Source organism: Nelumbo nucifera, chromosome 5 (genome assembly GCF_055504915.1).
Source record: "Nelumbo nucifera cultivar China Antique chromosome 5, China Antique-T2T, whole genome shotgun sequence".
Taxonomy (NCBI): Eukaryota; Viridiplantae; Streptophyta; class Magnoliopsida; order Proteales; family Nelumbonaceae; genus Nelumbo; species Nelumbo nucifera.
Window position 1 is genome coordinate 12138279 of NC_142653.1, and position 20081 is coordinate 12158359.

The following is a 20081-nucleotide window of genomic DNA, read 5'->3' on the forward strand; positions in this document are numbered from 1 at the left end:
GATTGGGACCATCTCCCAAATTGATGGTTGGGATGTGCTGTGGGGCACCCGTAGTCCATAAAGCGCGCTTGGGGCGCAGATGAGACCGGATCTGCTCCTCGTACATGGCGCTCACAATGACGGGAGATGTTTTCAATGCACGGTGCGATGTGCTTATGAGGTTATTGTGAGGCGCCATATGTCAGGAGTACATCCAGATTCATTGCAGATGTGAATTCATTCTAATTGGGGCGGTTATATCAGCATTCATATGTTTGATTACTTATCCTGCGCGGGAACCGTTGTATTAGAATCTTTTTTATCTCATATGAGAGATGCTACATCCTGTCTAAAACCAACGGTATCGGGATAAAGAACAAAGAAAATTTCCTCTGAAGTTTTCTAATGGCAATTATTGCCTTGAATTTTTTAACATAATTGCAATCCCTCACGAGTTATGACAGCATTTCGCCCACAATAGCATATTTGGTTTTTGCTGCATTTCCTTTTGAGCCAATATAACAAGGTAAAAGGCAGAGTAGAATGTTTTTGGTTTTCTTTTGAGGCTGCTGCTGCTATAAGGAAAAGTCAGGGGAGGTGATTGCCATTACCAAACTTATGGGGGAGGGGGCTTCAGCAATTTTTCCTCCTCCTAAAAAAACGACATCGGATTCCATGGTCCATAATCCGTATTCTATGTATTGGAGGAACCGGGATGTAGTGTTGGTTCATTAATTTTTGAGAATTAATATGTATAATATTTTGATCATTTTTGTTTTAATTTATTTATAGGAAAATCTATAATGTCTAAAAGACATCATACTTGAAAGGTTTTAACCAAACACAACCTCTGTGAATTTTGGTGAAAATCCACCTGATTGGTTCCTACTTTTATGATACCAGTTGATTGGTTGTAAGTTCTTCCGGTATCATGTCTTTCCAACATCATATTTATACTATTCAATGTTCTAATTCAATTGGAATCCAACATAAATAAGATGGTTAAGATATGATTTGAATTTGAATATAAAGGAATCAAATTTATATTATGTCCAATCCAATTTAATCCGTTTATGACTCTTTGGTCCATGACCTAATTAAGTGTTTTGCTTTTGAGAAAAAAAAAAAAAAAAAGATTTTGCTTTTGCATGGACCTTGGCTAGCCAATTCGGGCTTTGAACCGAGTTTGGTATGGGCCTAGGCTCAAAGTTGGGCTTAAATTCTTCCATGGGGTGGTTGTCATGGGCTTGGTAAGGTCTTACAAATACAACATAGAAAAAGCAGCCTTTGTACCTCGTCAGTCCCATCCCATGGAAGCCCGGTTTATTATTGGGAGAATGATTGTTCAGCCTACCTCACAATTCTTAGCCCCACCATACAGGTGGTCTCTTCATGTACTAGTGGATAATAATTGATGAATCTCAAACTGCAACGTATAGATTTGTCTAGCTCTCTTTGACTCATAACGAGTAAAGGTTGACTGGTAGAGAGAGACAGAGGAGAGTCACCCTCACCTAAACACCTGTTTTACTTGCCGCAGTGGTACTGGGACCTATCAACTCAGACGTTAATTTGGAGGATATTCTATCTGCAGACTGCAGTTGAGTGGATCATTCCATTCCACGTGGACACATGCATAATTGGATGTACTTATTGGTGCCTATGACCAATGTTTTTCAATCCAGCAGCAATATTGTTGGCGCAGACGGTCATCAGACCATTAGATCTATCATTCAAAAAGAGGAAACCGGGTTGGTTCGATTTCAAACCTATCTAATCTTGATTCTTAAAATTCCATTGGTTTGATCAGCAAATCACCTGTTAACTCATCCACCAATAAATCAGGAGGCCTATGTATATAATCCCTGACTCGTGTACTATTATTTTGTCAATTCACATTTCACCCAACCACCAATCAACCAAAAATCTGCCTCTTGGATAGTTTGGACAGTTTATTACATCCCCCATAAAATGGGTTCAGAATCAAAGACTGCTGTTGCTATTATTAGGCCTTGCACCCCAGGAAGATTAAGGTTTGAGGGGTCAAATGATATTCAAATCCAAGGGTTTCTCTTGGGAGTTGGGGTTGAGGATCTACCTACTAAATGAAAAGTATAAAAAATAAATGAAAAAAAAGGATTTATGAATGTGTCATGCCCCGACATATGGGAGGTGGTCATGGTCTGTTTTATAGCAGAAGACAGAAAAGATCATAAACTAATTTCTCTGGTAGACTGGTAGGGGCTGATGAGGATGTCATATTGACTTATATAAACTCATTTATTTAAAGAAAATCTGATATCAATGGCTTTATATCCTCCACTAATTCATGATTTTGTTGACAACGAATCTCTTTCAGATATAATGAAGTAAAATTAAATAAGGTGGGGATCAGTGGGGTTTATATAATACCTAACCAGAATTTTCAACTCTGCAGCTACAATTAATTGTGATATAAAAAGAAAAAATGTCGAAATACACAATTTATCAATTATCACAAGGCAGGCAGTGGCATCCATATAGGAATCTACTCAACCCGACATGCTATTGTCTAGCTAGAAAGATCACTGCTTTTTTTCATCTATTCATTTTTACAAAATTGAGAAAAACAAATCAAGGGTCATTGCACTTTTTTTTGTTTGAAGAAAGGCAGCTTCATTCATGATCAAGGCTGTGTTTGGTTTGAAGGAAAAGGTAAGGAAATAGTTATGCGGTTAGCCAAACATGGTCTCTCTCTCTCTCTTACACACACACACATGTCGTATAAGACCCAAATCAATGTTCCATTTTGGATTAGGGTGGATATGGAATTGGAGGCAGAGTTGGCTATATTCCATTACTTAATGTGGGTGATGATGGAATTTATTGGAGAAAATTAATGCCTAACAAAGTCCGTGATTTCCATGTGTTTTAGCATTATATAATTTAATTAATTTCCTCCCTTGACTAGTAAATTCATTCTGCAGAGTTTAGATAGAAACCAAAATCAGTTCCATTCTGCTCCCACAATGAAAACGCATACTAAAACAATGTAATAAGATTACGAACTAATTTTATTGAATTGATGCTTTAATTACTGTTGATACACCAAGCATCTAGACCTAAAAATTAATGAAGTATAAAGAAGCTATGGTACATAAACCACTTATTAATAAATTAGGGAGCATTATTGGATTAGTCTTAGCTTGGCTACGACCTAAGATCCCCGATATCTGAAAGCTGGAACAGAACTGATTAATCACTTTTTGGACTTGGCAACATTGGGGTGTGGTGATCTTGCCTCGCGAACCCTCCGTTCATTCGAAAGTAGTTTTGCAAACCTGAAATGGAAAGCAAAGAACAAAGATCAAGTCTTTAATTTGTTGCATAGATAAAAAGACAATGTGATCAACTTCAAACCTTTTAAGAGCTTGTTCATTAGTGCCTTCACTTTCTATATGTACACAGCTACCAGTTTCCAGATTTACCCTAGAAACCGGTTTCTTCAATAATGCTTCACCCACTTTGACAAGATTCTCTAAGTTTTCCTTAGTTGCAATATCAACAGAAGCGAGGGTCTCATTTAATGTATCATCCTGGTTCATTTTCACTCAAAAACCTTAGTGGTTCATCGTCAGAGTGCGTGCTGCTGGTTGGATTCTAAAACTGAAGATAATTAAGGAAAAAGAAAACACAGTAACAAATAAACATATTTGCTGGGATGACTGAGCAATTATATTAAACAATATTAATGTCTACCTGAATTCGGAGATAGTTAATTTCAGAATGAAGGGCTTGAAAAACCACAGAGATTTGAAAATCAACCATGTCTCCACTCGCCTGTGTAAACACATCCACTAATGGAGTCGAACCCCTACTAAGTAGCCAACCCAAAATGCCCCACTTGGCTGCCATCTTTGCACTATATTTCTCATCCTTCTTTGGTGAACCAGTCCCCAAAGAAATGACTAAAAATCTTCCATAGTCCATTGGTTTTATAGGGAAGAAATCTGGGTTCCCCTTGAGAATTTCCTTTGTTACTTCACTGATGGCAACTATAGTCTGAAGCAAATTAAAAGTTCCAGAATTAATTAGTGTCACTTAAGAGTAGTGTAGTACAACCACTCAACCAGAAAAAAAGAAGAAGTGGAAATTAATATATTCTAACCGGGTTATTAGCAGCTACGCCACCATCAATGAGGTTGAATTTCCTGACTTTCGTCCCATGGGAACCTTTTGTTTCGAAGTGATGGGCAGGCAAGTAAGTTGGTGCTGCAGCGGTGCTAATGCAGATATCCGAGAGTTGAGCATCCAAGAATGGCTTTTTCTTCACCTGTATGCACAGAGGAAAATAACACCCAGTAAGCTGTTAATTGTGCTACTGGAACCTGTTGCAAGAAAAAGAATATAAGGAATGGATGCAAGTGAACTAGTAAACGAAATTAATCAATATTAATTCAGAGGGTATCCCTACAACAAGGTCTCCAAAAGAAAAAGAAAAGAAAGGAAGACACAATTTATGGTCACCATCACTGTAACCAGATTAAAATACCTAGCTAATTCAGAGTGAGTACGAATTTATTGGTGTGAGGCGCCTCACACCAACCTTTTGGTCATCACCACCAACTGACAGCTGAAACGTGGTGCATGTGAGGCGCTCTCTGTAAGGAGCAAATCCGAATTTAGATTGAAGGGCAGAAAACTAATAAGACTTAACAAAATAAAAGTGTTTATTAAAGAATTAGGACGTAAATTATGGGTAGGGTAGGATTAATAGGTAGAAGATGATAAACATTTGACATACAACTCATGTATAAGGTGACTGCTGGAGCTAATAGCTAGCTAGCTTACTCTAATAGGTATGTTAATTAAATGGAGTTGAGGATCATTCTGATAAATAATGTATCAGAACGACTGAACGCGCGACACATAACTGTATAAGGGGGAGTACATGAAATTAAAATTTAACAAGGCCAAAGTAATACACTTTTGTTTTGGTGTTCAATGAAGTAGAGAGAGAGAGAGAGAGAGAGAGAAGACCTCATAGCTGGAGAAGATGGTGGGTTGGAGGTGTTTGATATCAAAGGTTGGAATGACCACATTTGTCAAAGTGTCACGCAGCCGACTGGCTCCAAGCTTCTCCTTGACAAGGCCATGAAGATACTTTCCATTATATTTGGGTCCTGCCAGCTGCCTAATTATCTTTTTAGCAGAAGAAAATGGACCTCTGTAAGATGCAGAAAAGAAGACAATCAGTAAATATATGATGGGTGAAATTAAGCAACAAAGAGGAGAAGAGGAGGAAGACTTAAATAATAATTACTTGCACTGTGGGAAGATTTTAGGACAGTGTTCAAGGTAGAAGGCCTGGATATCCTTAGCAGCAAATAAAGGACGATTATCTTTGTCTGGTGCAGTTAACATAGCAGTAACCAGACCACCTGTGCTCGTTCCGGCAATAACATCAAAATAATCCGCTAGTCTTGCATCTTCACCATCCAGTTCCTATTACGCACCCCCAAAAAGAATAAAAAATAAAACTTCAAGGATTGGAACTAATTAAAGATCATTCCAACAAATGACAAAGGACTATGGAACTGCATGGAAAACCCAGCAAAAGCTGTATACTATATATAATACCTGTAGTTGTGATTCCAGGAAATTAAGAATAGCAGCGGGGATTATTCCTCTTATACCTCCTCCATCTATGCTAAGAATTGTGATTAGGTTACCGTATGTTGGGGGCTGTATGCACGACGATGCTCTTTCCATTATTAACTAATTAAGGCGTAAACTGAATGGAATAAGCAAAGGATTTAGAAAAGGTGATGTATGTGCATTAAAGAAAATGAGAAGAAGGAACATTTATTTATAGACTTGTATGCTTGGCCATCCATTGAAGCAAAATTAAAAAACTACTTTTGCTGTAAATTTAATTGGGCCTAACTTTCTTGCGACATGATTAATTAGCATTTAGCAATTTAGGTTTCAGCATTGCTCTTCATGATTGAGCGTTGAGATATAGTCAAAATATAATAATGGTGGCTGCCGATAGCACCTAGGTAGTGTTTGGCAGATTCCGCCATCTCTAGCTTGTTGCTCTACACACGCAGGTTCTTGCTTGAGGTAAGATTCTGTATTTATAATAAAAAAATAAAAATAAAAAAATTAAGAACCTTTAATTTGGTCCATGGTCATCATCAATCAATTGGTTGGTTGGCCTAGAGCTTAGCATCATTTTACACAGCAAGAGGGGGTTGGGGTACGTGATCGATGATCCAGTTAGATATATATATATATATATATATATATCGAGAAGCGTAGGTGAATGGAGCTTTCAAGCTCACTTAATTTGTTGACTTGTAGGTTGTTCATGGTCTAAAGTTCATCCATTCATCTCTACACAATGTGCCAAGTAAGTATTGTTCATGAACTTGTGATATATACTTCTATACTCATCGTCTTTCAATTTTGCAAGTAATGGTCATGTCAAGCTGAAACATCCAATAATTAATAACATGTTCTGAATTAAAAATGATCCTCATAGGTAGAACTTGGCTCTATGTGAAAAGAAAAAAAAAAATCAGATTTCGTTCATCATTTTGTAATATAATCCTTTAAATTATCTTAGTTAATCACGTTAATTATTATAACTAAATCCGATCCACATATAGTTTAATAATTAACTTGTTTCACTGTGTTTCTTATATGAGCGCGCACCGCACCTGTGGGAGGTGTACCATATATATATAGTCCATCAAATTGAGATGTACATGTAGATTTGGAGATCGATGTGGCTTAATTAGGAAAAAGACCTAATTAATTACTAATTAAGAAAGGTTGATTTAATTTCTGCGGACGAGGCTTTCTGCTTTCCTTATCTTGACATTGTACGTATAGAAAAATATGCAATTCAGTGCTGGTCCAACTTTATTTCAAGTTAGGAAAGGTATAATTCAGTGTCAACAAAATAAAGTGTGGAAGGTAAAGATGTTGGTGTTAGATGAGTTCACATCAATGGCCCAGAGGGGGTGTGCTCCACAGTACATCCCAACCTTGTAGTGGGAACATCTCCTGATGACAAGTAAGGAAGATGTTGTGAATGCATGCTGAGATGTGCTAGTGGGACACAAATTGGGATCTGCTCTTCACATAGGGTGCCTCACAACGACCTCACAGACATATCCCACTGTGCATTGGGAACACATAAGTATGGGAGATGTTCCTAATGCACGGTGGAATGTGCTTGTCAGGTTGGTGTGAGGAGCAGATCCGGTCTTGTGGGGCGGGGTGCCAGATCATATTGGTAGGTTGTTGGAACTTATATATATATATATATATATATATATATATATATATATATATATATATATATATATATATTCCTTTGTTGTGTTATTGTTTATTTCCGCTTTATCTTTTTTACTATTTAAATTCAATGTATTCGCCTGAACCCATTTATTCTAAACTTTTACATTCTTCATCATTTTAAAAAACTTCGAGACTGAATAATATATAATTTGTGTAGGAAGGAAGGGGCAGGGCGGCTCCACTCCTTTTGGACGTATGGAGGAGGGAGGAGGGAGGAGGACCATTCACTCATTCAGCATAAAGAAGAAAAGGATTGGATGCTATTAAACAATTCCGCAATTCTGGTACTTGGCTCCGAGTACTGATTAATATATAATTTATGTAGGAAGTGGTAGTTCATATGTAGCTTATATAATTAATTAAGAGGGAAGACCTAGTTGAACCTGCATAACTGGATTGATCCAAGAGGATATAACAAGCGTTGGGTTATATTCTCTCTCTGGTTAAACATGTTTATCTTTTAATCTTGTCTGAATTTGAGTCATGATTAGATTTGGCAACATGCATGTGGTAAGGCTTATAGGGTTCATAGAAAAACCTCCTAATGATCATCTCACCCTATTACTTGTTTCTGGTTTACCTTAATTTTCTTATGAAACGCTGGAAGTAGCAGCTATATATTACATGGAGAAGTGGGAAATTCATGGATTTGTAACTAGAATTATTGAAAGAAAGACAAAGCAGATAATTAATTGTAACAAGGCAGCTGGGCTTGCAATTGGCATCCGCCTTGTATTTATTCGCACAACATAAATTCCAATATGAAATACATACAAAATAAAGACTAATTAACTGCAATTAGCATAGTATAGTGCCACAAGTACTTCCAAGTGGATTGTTCAGTGAGTTTATTGATTGAATGCAATTTCCAGATCAATATCATCCATTATAGTTTTACGATATTTTGGTGGGGTGATGTTGCATCTCGAAGCCTCTTCTCGTCTGAGAGTAGTTTGGCAAACCTGGAAAATTTAGGAGAATTTAAACAAATTAATTAAGCATATGCACACGCAGAAGCTCCATTATTAGTATATATTAATTAAAGTTAAGAAATGTTGTAACATATAAATGAGTTTAATTATATTTTACCTTCTGAGTTCCTCCTCATTTGTGCCTTTGGTTTTAGAAGGCTCATATATACCAGTGTCCAAATTAACCCTGGAAACCGGATTTTTCAGCAAAGCTTCACCGACTTTTACGAGGTTGTCCAAGTTTTCCTTGGTGGCGACATCAACTGAAGATACAGTACTTCCCAACGTATCGTCCTACATTAATTTTTTATTTTAATTAGCTAGGTCGTGTCACTCGTCAGTATTGGATTCTAATTAAAAACCAGAGAATCAGAGCAAATATATATATATATATATTGTTCCGGTGGTCTGTACTGTAGTACCTGAATGCGGAGGTAATTATCTTCAGAGCGAAGGGCCTGAAAAACTACTGAAATGTGTAAGTCCACCATGTCTCCGCTTGCATGCGTGAATACATCCACTAACGGGGTGGAGCCACCTTCCAGCAACCACCCCATGACACCCCATTTTGCTGCTTGATGCGCACTGTATTTCTCTGCGGCCTTAGGTGCACCAGTGCCCAAAGATATAACCAGAAATCTTCCATAATCCATTGGTTTTATGGGGAAGAAATCTGGGCTTCCCTTGGTTATCTCCTTCGTCACTTCTCTCATAGCAACCAGAGTCTGAAACCGCCATTCATCAGAAATAAGAAAATAGAAAAAAAAAATTAAAAGGTATAGATAACGCCTCAATTAATTAATTCTTCTAATTAAAATTCGTCAAAAGCCACATATCTATAGATACCGGGTTGTTAGCGGCCACACCACCATCAATAAGGTTGAATTCTCTCACTTTTCCATCGGGATCTTGGGTTTGAAAATAGTGGGCAGGTAGATAAGTTGGGGCTGCAGAAGTACTGATGCATATGTCTGAGAGGAAAGCATCCAAAGATGGTTTGCTTTTCACCTAAAAATCACGGAAACGGTGAGGTAAATTATTAGAATTAATACAAGCTCGCCTTGACAGAAACACTTTTATATATTGACTCTTCATTCTGCAAATTAAAGGCCGCCGTAATTAACAATGGAGGATGGAATCACTAAACAAGATGCGATGAAAGGTTCTGAGTTCTGAAAGAGAGAACGATCGATATTGAACCTCATAGCTAGAGAAGATAGTTGGCTGAAGGTTTTTGATGTCGAACGTTGGGACAACCACGTTGGTCAATGTCTGGTGTAGTCGCGTGGTTTCTAGTTTCTCCTTGACGACTCTATGGAGATACTTTCCATCGTATTTTGGTCCTATTAGGGCTTTCATCACCTTTGCAGCGGGAGCCAATGGGCAACTGTAGTCACACACACACAAAAGTTTAACGGTGGAACACTGATCAGCAAATAATTTAGAACGGTTCAATTCTAGCCATATGAGGGCTGCTAGCTACCACCGTCCACGTGATGGTAGTGCCCTTTAAGTATGACCACCTGAACCCAGATGCCTAACATTCTACAGATATTAATGCAGGAGAGATGAAATATTATTGGCAAGAGAACTCCAGATAATATATATATATATATATATATATATATATATATATATATATATATATATATATATCAGGCACATTGGTCTAGAACTAGCTGAAAATTCAAGATCTCCTCCTATACCTCAGCTGTGGAAAAATTCTAGGGCATTGTTCAAGGTAGAAGGCCTTGATATCTTCTGCAGAAAACAAAGGGCGGTTCTTCTCATTTGGTGCAGTTAGCATCGCAGTCACTAGTCCACCTGTGCTTGTCCCTGCAATTACATCAAAATAGTCTGCAAGTCTTGCATCCTTACCGTCAAGTTCCTGAATCAAGGCAAACCACTTTGAATTAAAACTAATAATAAATTAAAGAATTATAGTAATTATTGATATGGGTACGTGGGAAAAATACCTATACCAAATGCATAATTGTGATGCCAAAAAAGAAAAAAAAAAAAACAAATTCTAAATTTTTTGATCCCGGGTCTAAATGTATCATAGTTGTTTCCTTTCCATCTGGAAACAACTGTGATACATTAATTTGGAATGGATATAAAAGTGAATTAGCTCGTTCTTTTGTACATATGTATATTCTAATTAAGTTACTAACCTGAAGTTGTGACTCCAAGTAGCCAAGTATAATTCCTGGGATTATCCCTCTTATTCCTCCTCCATCAATGCTAAGAATGGTGATTAGGTTTCCATATGTTGGAGGCTGTAGGCTTGATTTTGTTCTTTCCATCAGGAACTTAGGAGATAATTAATCAAAATAGGCCGGGGGGAATATTGTGAGAGAGAGAGAGAGAGAGAGAGAGGTTGTGCCAAATTGTTTGTGCTGAAGACCTTGTAGTGTGGTAAGAAAAAGAGGTAGGAAATTGTTTATGTCATGAACAACCATGATGTGATGAGTATTTATAGCTTTTTGATTTTTTGCTTTTAGTATGCTTTCATGAATGTTCAAATCTGACCAAATTCATAGTTTCCTTGGATATGTTTTGGATGGTTTTCCATATGAATGCACAGGATAACTTGTCCTAGATAGTAATGCTCTTGAACAATATGATGAGATGGTTGTAGTCATTTATTCATGAGAATTGTAGGTAAGACCATGAAGAACTTTAGGTGAGAACAATTAGGTGGGCTATTTCACTTTGCCTGGTCTTTGAAATCTATTTATCTCTTTGATTACTGAAGAGAAATGAAATAACTGGTCTATCCACTTCTTTATTAGTTTATTGTAGTCTAGCTTGCAGGTGGTTGTTAGGTACCTTGCACCATGATTAAGAACAAATAGGATGAGGATCAAGAGGCTGCGCAGACACGGGCCGGTCTTTCCTAAGAAAATTCATCACCAAGAATACAATTTTAGTGACAATGCATCTTTCTATGAGCATTCAGCAAAGGTGTGATTAATAATATGTGTTCCTTTAATTCTCAATTACAACTTTGAATAAAAAATTCGCAAAGAACAACAAATTTTGTATTCAACAAAGGTGTCTGACTAATAATGTGCAATTTTTTTAACCCCAACCTTTACTCCAAGTGGAGGGGTGGTCACCTTAAATTTTATGATCAACTGATGGAGGCCCATCTCACCCCTAGGGGCGGCAGCTCCTAGGATAAGGACAAGAGTCCAAGATAAGTCAAGAAAGAATAATTCAAGACTTAATCCAAGACTTATCAAGAATCCAAGATTATCAAGACTCTTCCAAGATTAGCAAGAATTCAAGACTCCAATCAAGATCCAACAAAGACTCCAAGAAGCATAAAGAAATCCAAGACTCCCAGATTCATGCATAAGGAGAGCCAGGGAGATCGGACGGTGGAAGATCAAGCCCAAGAATTCCAAGAGGGTTCGACCTTATCAAGATAGCCCAAGAGGATCAAGATCAAGATCAAGATTCATGTTCTTTCCTAGTTCTTTTACAATTTCTCAATGTATTATAAATACTGCTATTTCGCAGAATTATTCATCAATTCATACTTCAGATTTTCAGAATTTCTTCAAGTTCTCTTCTTTGAGTTTTCGCCACCTTTTCTCTCTCCTAGAGAATTCGGTGTTCTTTGCTAGAAGCTAGCGATCGCCCGGTGCTTATATAGCCAGCTCCGGTTTCCATTGCTTCCATGCTGCGTCATCAACCATTATCAAAAAGTGGAAGGGAGGACATAGCCAACTTTGCCTTAAACCCATAATACAAAATGGACTTTTTACCACACATGAAACCACCCATAAAAAACACATGGAGATTTCTAGTCAAATCTGGCAGGTCTGAAATTGTGTTGTGAGTAGAGCTCCTCTTGTCAATGCAACCTTGATTTGCCAAACTTTCAGCCACCGAGTTTACCTTCTTCAAAATTTTGTAGTTAGGGGTGAGCAAATGGGTTAGTTTTACCTGAAATTGAATGGAACCAACCTCAAACTAACCCTATACTGCCCAATCTATTATTGAGTAGGGTTCCAAATTCTTGGAAATGACCCTCACCCAATCTAGTTCCAGGTCTAGGGACTTACTCTACCTGAATTGACTAGAGAACCAGCCTTGGAGGAACTTGATGGAACTAGCCTTGGAAGTTGGAATCAAATTTGCCTTAAAATAAACCCCAAAATACTTTGAGGATGTAAATATTTGAACTCAAACACTCATGTTTACAAAGACTATAGTCTCACCTGACCATTTGGCCACGTAATGAATTGATAATTTTCTTCAATTTAATATTTGAATGTGTATAATGAGTAAAGCAAAAGACAATATTTACAAATTTTAAATTATAATGGTAAGCTCTGAACTATAAAAATTATTATTGAAAATTAAGTTTAAACATTTCATGATTGTGATTTCTAATCAATTATATATATTGATAGTAACATTATCAATGACACAATTTGTGATTATATCAGATTTAGTTATAATTCTTAATGTAAAAAAAAAAACATAACATATTAAATAAAGGAGAGAATAATTTGAATACGAGTGTAAAAGTCCTTACTTTCGAGTGGTTGGCTGAGTTCTATTATATATAATTGTTGATAGAGTTGGTTACATGTATTCAAATATTTAAGCAATGTTTTTCTATTGTTACAATGCAAGGATGGAGTGATGGAGGCCCATCCCAAGGCCCACCTCACCATATGGGCGGCAGCTCCTAGGATAGGGATAGGGGTAAGGATAATTCAAGAACTCAAGACTCATCAAGAATTCAAGTCCATCAAGAATTCAAGAATACAAGATTCATCAAGAATTCAAGAATTCAAGATCCATCAAGAATTCCAGAGATTAAGATAATCCAAGATTTCCAAGATTCATGGATTAGATCCAAGAAGATCGGATGGTGAAGATCCAGCCAGAGAGTTCGATCCTATCAAGACCAAGATCAAGAAGAGTTCGATCCTAGCAGATTAGATGATTGATATCTATCTTAGTTGTTCTTTCCTAGTTCTTCTATAATTTCCAGATGTACTATAAATATTGCTCTTTCCAAGCTAATAGACACTTCAGATTTACTCTTCTATTTTCGCCACCTTTTCTCTCTCCTCTAGAGATTTTCTTTCTTGCTTCGCTAGAAGCTTGTGTTCGCCCGGTGCTTGCATAGCCAGCCTGGTTTATTGCTTCTACGCTGCGTCATGGAGTCATGCAAGATAAGGAGATCTATGTATCTAGCTATCTGGTGAGTCAAAGTGGACTTATCTCCAATACATATAGTATTACATTAAACTCAACAGCATATATAGTGTCTAATTTGAATCTTATTTATGAGAGAACAGGCTCCATTTTTGTAAAGAAAGAACAGATTCCATAGCTAGACCTTAATTAGAACCAACCTTGAAACTTCCAAGGCCAGAACCGACTTTGGAACTGATCTTCATAGGGTAGGTTTTGGTTCTAAAAACCTGGAACCAACCCCTAGGTCCTCTAAATGGAAAGTTCCAATTCCTCAATAATATGCATGGTCAATCCATTTCCATAACTGTCAAGAAGCTTTAGCTTGAGAATAATTTAAGGATGGCAATTGTAAATATCAACGAATCAGTACTCTCAATTATGAAGTCATTAAAGCTTAATGTTTTACCATAACAGATAGCCTCAAGAACTGCCCTCACCCTCATCTCTGCTTCTATATTCAGGACTCATTTCTATAGGATTTGTGACGTGGAGTGCAAAACCTTGTATTTTGCATAACATTTTGTATGCATTTGTATTGTACTCTTTCCAAACTGAGCATTTAGGACAACCCTCATAGCTTTTGTTTGATTCATTCTTGCATTTTTATATCTTGCCAATATGCACCTCATTCTATATATGATCGATCTCCTTAAATCTTATTGTATATCATGATGAGTAGTAAACATTACAAATAAGAGAATAACTGTTTTTTTTTTTTTTTCTTTTTCCATGAAGGATGTACTAAAGCTTTGTGTTTGGACTTCTATGAAGAAGACAAATCATGATCCTTTCTTGGCATGTCCTGAGGTAAAATTTGCTCTTTCATATACATTTATCATATACCCTAGAATTTACAAAAGGTTTCATGGTTTAACAGAGTAGGTAGCTAGAGTGAAATGATCCAAAACATTAATGGGGGGAAGAAATGCATTTCTCCATTTCCATCCCCAACCCAACAAAAAAAAATCCAAAACTATTTCCTAAATTTTGCAGTAAATGGTGCCTTAAGTGGTACAATGATTTAAGGATTCCCACTTTCCTATTTCCTGAAAAACAAGTATATTTCAACAAGTGTAAGCAATGGGAGCACCATGGATTTTCTGCAAAACAAATAGAAAATTACACTTATGTAGGCAGAATGCTGAATTACCTAAACAGTACAATTCAGATCAAATATGTAAAGGAATTGTGTTGATCTTAGAGAATAGATTTTATTATCAGCAAGATAAATGCTTATAAAGGCAAGTCTGACTATCACAAATGTACATAACCTATAATCATGCATGGGAGCTTCTAAACAAACTCATTGACCATTTCCACGGCTGCAATTTTGTCTTCTGCTTTGAAAAGTGAATAAAACGAAGAAAATGGAAAAGGGTCGATTAAGCATTTTTATTAGTTTGAATATTTCACACAAACTTTATATAATGAGACAGATATGCCGCTAATTAACACAGAGGATCCCTCATTAGGGTGGACAATCTGAATCCCCCATTGCTTAGCTTCTGACATTCAAGATCATTTGACTGGTGATTTCAACTTAGACCTTACATGGAGATGGTTGTTTATCCAAAAGGTTTACTATTTCCACGTTGCTTTTTGTCTTGCATTGCTTAGCTTCTGACATTCAAGATCATTTGACTGGTAGACGGAATAAGAGTCCTAGTCTCACATGCCAAGCACCGGAGCTACCATTTTGAATGGACTTACAGAAATCGTTCTTCATAAAAAAAGTTGGATTCAATCCAATCGAAGGGTTCATTTTCACCATATCCAACTGTGGGAGCTGGCGCTTGTTGTATTGTAAGCAACAATATGATGAAGTCCTTTTCAATGCAGAACTTCGTCTATAGTGGGTATACATGAATGGAAACCATCCATTTTCACAATCCAATTCTCTGACTGTAGAATATGAAACCCTAAAGCCTCAAAGAATTAATGTGAAACCCTAGATTTTTCAATTATCATTTCCACCATCCTTCCACTAATTTTCATACGTTAAAGCCGAATGCACATAGACGGGTTCAAAACCAGACGGCACAAATGAAGTCCGTGGTCCTCCACTAGATGACTTTGTCTAGTTTTAGCTGCCCAAGTTATACAGATCTTCATTTAGAAAGATAATATATAATTTTTATACTAGTTCAAAGTTTGGATCGATCCATTGAGAACAGGCACCTGGTTTATCGATCCATGGAAAATAAAAAAAAAAGCTAGGTTTTCACTAAGACCATTATCCTGGTGAAAATTACGTAAAATTGAACTGGTCACGTAATGGCACATCCACCTCTGATTCATTTATTTCATTTAACTACCAGAGATTTAATTGCAATACAGAGCCAACAGTTAGCAATATTGCCACATCTGCTTACGAGTGGCTTATTTAAATACTAGCAGAAATGGAATTACAGTTCATGAGTCAATTTTATTATGGCTTCATGGCGTTGCCATTCGGTGATTTTGAATCACGCAGCTTCTTCTCCTCTGAGAGTAGTTTTGCAAACCTGCAAAATCCAGGGAATAATCAGAAGAGTAGGAAAAGAAAGAAAGAAAGTGTCATGCATAAGTATCATTGATTCATTGTACGTAATATGTTGAGAAATGTTCCATTTATAGAAATATAGCTAAAAATTAATTAAGGTAATTTCTACCTTCTCAGTGCCTCCTCATTCGTGATTTGCTCTTTACAAGGCTCATAGATACCTGTGTCAAGGTTTACCCTTGAAACTGGTTTCTTTAACAAAGCTTCACCAACTTTCACAAGATTGTCCAAGTTTTCCTTGGAGGCGAAATCGACTGAAGATACAGTCCCTCCCAATGTATCATCCTAGAAAATTCATGCAACTGCTAGCATCAATATTGGAGTACTCTAAACCTAGAGAATCATTGGAATTAATGATAAAGTTAATGCAAGTTTTCTGATCTCTCAGTCTTTAATTTTCAGAACATGATGAAGAACGAGTACCTGAATCCGAAGGTAATTATCTTTTGAGGAAAGGGCTTGAAAAACTGCAGAAACATGGTAGTCCACCATGTCTCCACTTGCTTGAGTGAACACGTCCACTAATGGGCTGGATCCATCGCTATGCAACCAACCCAAAACACCCCATTTTGATGCTTGCTTAGCACCGTATTTGTGTTCGGATTTAGGTGCACCGGTTCCCAAAGATAAAACCAGAAATCTACCAAACTCCATTGGTTTTATGGAGAAGGAATCTGGGTTTTTAATGATATCCTTGCTTACTTCCCCGATTGCAACTAGAGCCTGAAACCACGCAATTAATGATCAGAGCTGGACAAGAGATCAAATAATATAATCCTTCTCAAACTCATAGTGCAATTAATGCATTAATATGTACCGGGTTATTTGCAGCAACACCACCATCGATAAGGTTGAATTCTCTCACTTTTCCTTCCTCATCTTTGGTTTCGAAATAGTGAGCAGGAAGATAAGTTGGTGCTGCAGAAGTACCGATGCATACGTCTGAGAGTAAAGCATCCAAGGACGGTTTACATTTTAACTAAATTATCAAAAACATCGAAAGAGCAATTGTTAGGAAACAAGCCTATATAGCTATACCTATAAATCCATTGGCCTAGAGAAGATGTGAAGGAAAAAAAAAAAAAAATTGAATACAACACATCGGCCGAGGATGAACCTGATAGCTGGAGAAGATAGTTGGCTGGAGTTCCTTGACATCAAACGTCGGGATAACAACATTTGTCAATGTCTGGTGTAATCGTGTGCTTCCTAATTTCTTCCTGACAAGGTTATGGAGATAATAACCTTTGTATCTTGGCCCAGACAGCGATTTTATCACCTTTGCAGCGTGAGCAAATGGGCAACTGTGTTGTTATAAAATTATTAGTATGTATAATATAATAAGAAACTTCAATTCGTCTAGGTCATCATCTGAGTAATATCCATGTAAAGGTTGAGAAGTATTGGTAGATGCAAAATATAAAAATCACCGGCCATATATATAAACATCAATTGATACTACCTCTGTTGTGGAAAAATTCTAGGAGCGTTTTCGAGGTAGAAGTTCTTGATATCTTTTGCAGAAAATAAAGGGCGCTTTTTCTCATTTGGTGTAGTTAGCATGGCAGTCACCAGACCGCCTGTGCTTGTTCCTGCAATTACATCAAAATAGTCTGCAAGTCTCACATCCTCACCATCCAGTTCCTGCAACGAGAAGGTATAGGCACAACCTTGAACTAGAGCTAGTAAATAAAAACGTAAATTGACATGAAGTGGATTTAGTGCAGTGTTCTTTCATCATGCATTGAGAGACACACACACACACAAAAAAAAAAGATCAACTACTTGATTTATAAGGTATAACTTTATTCTGTTCAAGGACCTACCACATCAAAACCGATCAAATGAATTAATATGGTACATTAATACATTTTTCAGTACTGATATCACATGTACTTTGAGCTGTTGAATGTTGCAGCACTAGCAATTTAATGTTGTACCCACCACAGATGTTACATTTTTTTTTATATAACACAATAAAAAAATATACAAAGCAAGCGGAGCAAACGAAGCCTGCACCTTAACAACTAAAAAGAAAGATCAAAGAGCACACCCAAAACAGCAAAAACAATGCTAAGTGCCCACCCCATGCCAAAGAGGAAAAGTACATAACATCATTAATTATGAGGCCAAACTAAATTTTTAACACTTTCTAGCACTCCTCCCAAGTTAATGAATGAATGCAATAAAGAAGGCATATATATAAATGCATGGATGAGTCATCAAAAACTGCATCAGTTCAAAATGAGACCATGGTAATTAAATAACTAAACTTATACATGCTTAATTGGAGCAAGATATGAATTGGGAGTATTAATTAGGTTACCTGAAGTTGTGATTCCAAGAAGCCCAGAATAATTCCTGGGATTATTCCTCTTATTCCTCCTCCATCAATGCTAAGAATGGTGATGAGGTTTCCATGTGTTGGAGGATGTAGGCACGATTTTTCTCCTTCCATTAGGAATTTAGAAGAAGTAAAAGTGATGAAAATGTTGACAGAGATTTGAAGTAGTTTAATTTGTTTGTGATTTGGTAAGAAGAAGAGGAGGGAAGTTTGTTTGTCTTAAACACTTGTAACCTGATACGTACGAGTATTTAATTTATAGCTTTTTTTCTATTACCCTTTAGTATGTTCCAACAAGTCACGATAATTCAAATATTGCTTAATTCTTAATTTCCTGGAATATTTCTGCATGGAAGTGAATGTCAAAACAAAAGGAACCTCCAAATAGTCATTCCAAACACTAAAGTAATCTTTTGATCATATGCAAGATGGCTACATTCACTTTGTGTGATGTGAGAATTGTAGGTAAGACTGCCTAAGAATTTTAGGTAAGAAAAATTAGGTAGACTTGTTCTTTATCCATGGTGCCAGGAATACATCTATATGTTAGGTTAATTAGAGGCATAGAGATCAAATGAACTAAACAATGGTTTGAAGCTTATTTTATCTATAATTATCCATACAATAGCCTCCTGTATGTGTTTGTTCGGTAGCATGAAACAAGATTAAGAAATGAAGATCCAAAGGTGGCAAAGGTGAGTCCTTGTTCGATCTTACGAGCTATCATTGCGCATGCGTAAACGTAATAACTTCGAAAGGTCAATTCAAGGGAAAACCTTTCAACACCATACATGGGCAGCACTATAGCATTCAACAAAAGTGTGTGATTTTATAATGAGATTGTTCATGTTCAACATGATATTGATCAGGATGAATGGACTCAAGTGAGAAAATACAAGTTATTTAAAATGCATTTTGTGTTCCACATGTTATGCATCTAAGTTATATAACTAATTCTACCAATGTTTGCATTAAACCAAGTTTTTCTTTCCTTGTAGAGAATGTATTTGAAACATTTAAGTTTTTATGACTTCTTTCTTTCACCATTAATTTTATATATAAGCTAAACAAGAGAAAAGAAAACGATACAACAAGGAAAAGGAGGAGAAACATGTTTTCACATATTTAATTTACTCTTATTGACATGATTAATTATTTTTTCACTTTGACATTTGACTCTTCATATTCTGTTGGATTTTTTAATTATTGTTCGAATAGCATTTCCTTATCCATTAATATAATTGACATGCTTCAACATAATAAAAAAATTACTCACAGAGCATGCACTAGCAAATCTGCCTTGGTTTCTCTTTTTTTTTTTTTTTTCTTGAAGATAAAAGAAAGAATTGTTTAATCTTTGTTTTGTACCGTTTGATGTGTGATAAGTATATTATATTCTTAGAGAACGGGAAATGCTATTCTTGGTTTTTCAAAATGTTAGAGAATATAAATTGTTTAATCTCTGTTTTGTACAGTGTGATAAGTATATTATTCTTATTAATTTGAATAAATTTCATATATCAAGGTTAGATGTGCCCAAAGATGATTTTTTATATTCCATGTTTGTCCTTTTAGGTTTACAGAAAAATAATTTTAATCATGAAAATACTGTTGAGCAGAATCTCCAAAAGATTTCAATGCTTGTGATGAATTCAGATTAGCTGAATAC

At 36.4% G+C, this 20081-nt stretch overlaps 3 protein-coding genes across 5 annotated transcripts; all 3 read right to left on the bottom strand.

Moving 5' to 3' along the window:
• Positions 1-3011: 3011 nt before the first annotated feature.
• LOC104605831 (patatin-like protein 2) lies at positions 3012-6021 on the bottom strand. Its single transcript, XM_010270754.3, has 7 exons — positions 5599-6021; positions 5282-5463; positions 4999-5185; positions 4127-4291; positions 3718-4020; positions 3379-3554; positions 3012-3299 (listed from the first exon to the last, which is right to left on the bottom strand). Exons 1-7 carry the CDS (start codon positions 5728-5730, stop codon positions 3218-3220), a joined length of 1227 nt encoding a protein of 408 aa, XP_010269056.1. The 5' UTR covers positions 5731-6021; the 3' UTR covers positions 3012-3217.
• A 2015-nt stretch (positions 6022-8036) lies between these two features.
• LOC104605818 (patatin-like protein 2) lies at positions 8037-10753 on the bottom strand. Its single transcript, XM_010270733.3, has 7 exons — positions 10475-10753; positions 10007-10188; positions 9501-9687; positions 9147-9308; positions 8723-9025; positions 8419-8594; positions 8037-8291 (listed from the first exon to the last, which is right to left on the bottom strand). Exons 1-7 carry the CDS (start codon positions 10604-10606, stop codon positions 8216-8218), a joined length of 1218 nt encoding a protein of 405 aa, XP_010269035.1. The 5' UTR covers positions 10607-10753; the 3' UTR covers positions 8037-8215.
• Positions 10754-15801: 5048 nt separating this feature from the next.
• LOC104605807 (patatin-like protein 2) lies at positions 15802-18643 on the bottom strand. 3 transcript variants are annotated; one of them, XM_010270711.3, is made up of 7 exons: positions 18395-18643; positions 17531-17712; positions 17186-17372; positions 16886-17047; positions 16492-16791; positions 16178-16353; positions 15802-16030 (listed from the first exon to the last, which is right to left on the bottom strand). In XM_010270711.3, the coding sequence occupies exons 1-7, from the start codon at positions 18524-18526 to the stop codon at positions 15955-15957; spliced, it is 1215 nt and encodes a 404-aa protein (XP_010269013.1). In that variant the 5' UTR covers positions 18527-18643; the 3' UTR covers positions 15802-15954. The 3 variants fall into 3 exon arrangements, with proteins under 3 accessions (XP_010269013.1, XP_088744087.1, XP_088744086.1); XM_088887961.1 differs by lacking the exon at positions 18395-18643 and adding an exon at positions 17895-18229; XM_088887960.1 differs by lacking the exon at positions 15802-16030 and having other exon boundaries at positions 16174-16353.
• Between the last annotated feature and the right edge of the window lie 1438 nt (positions 18644-20081).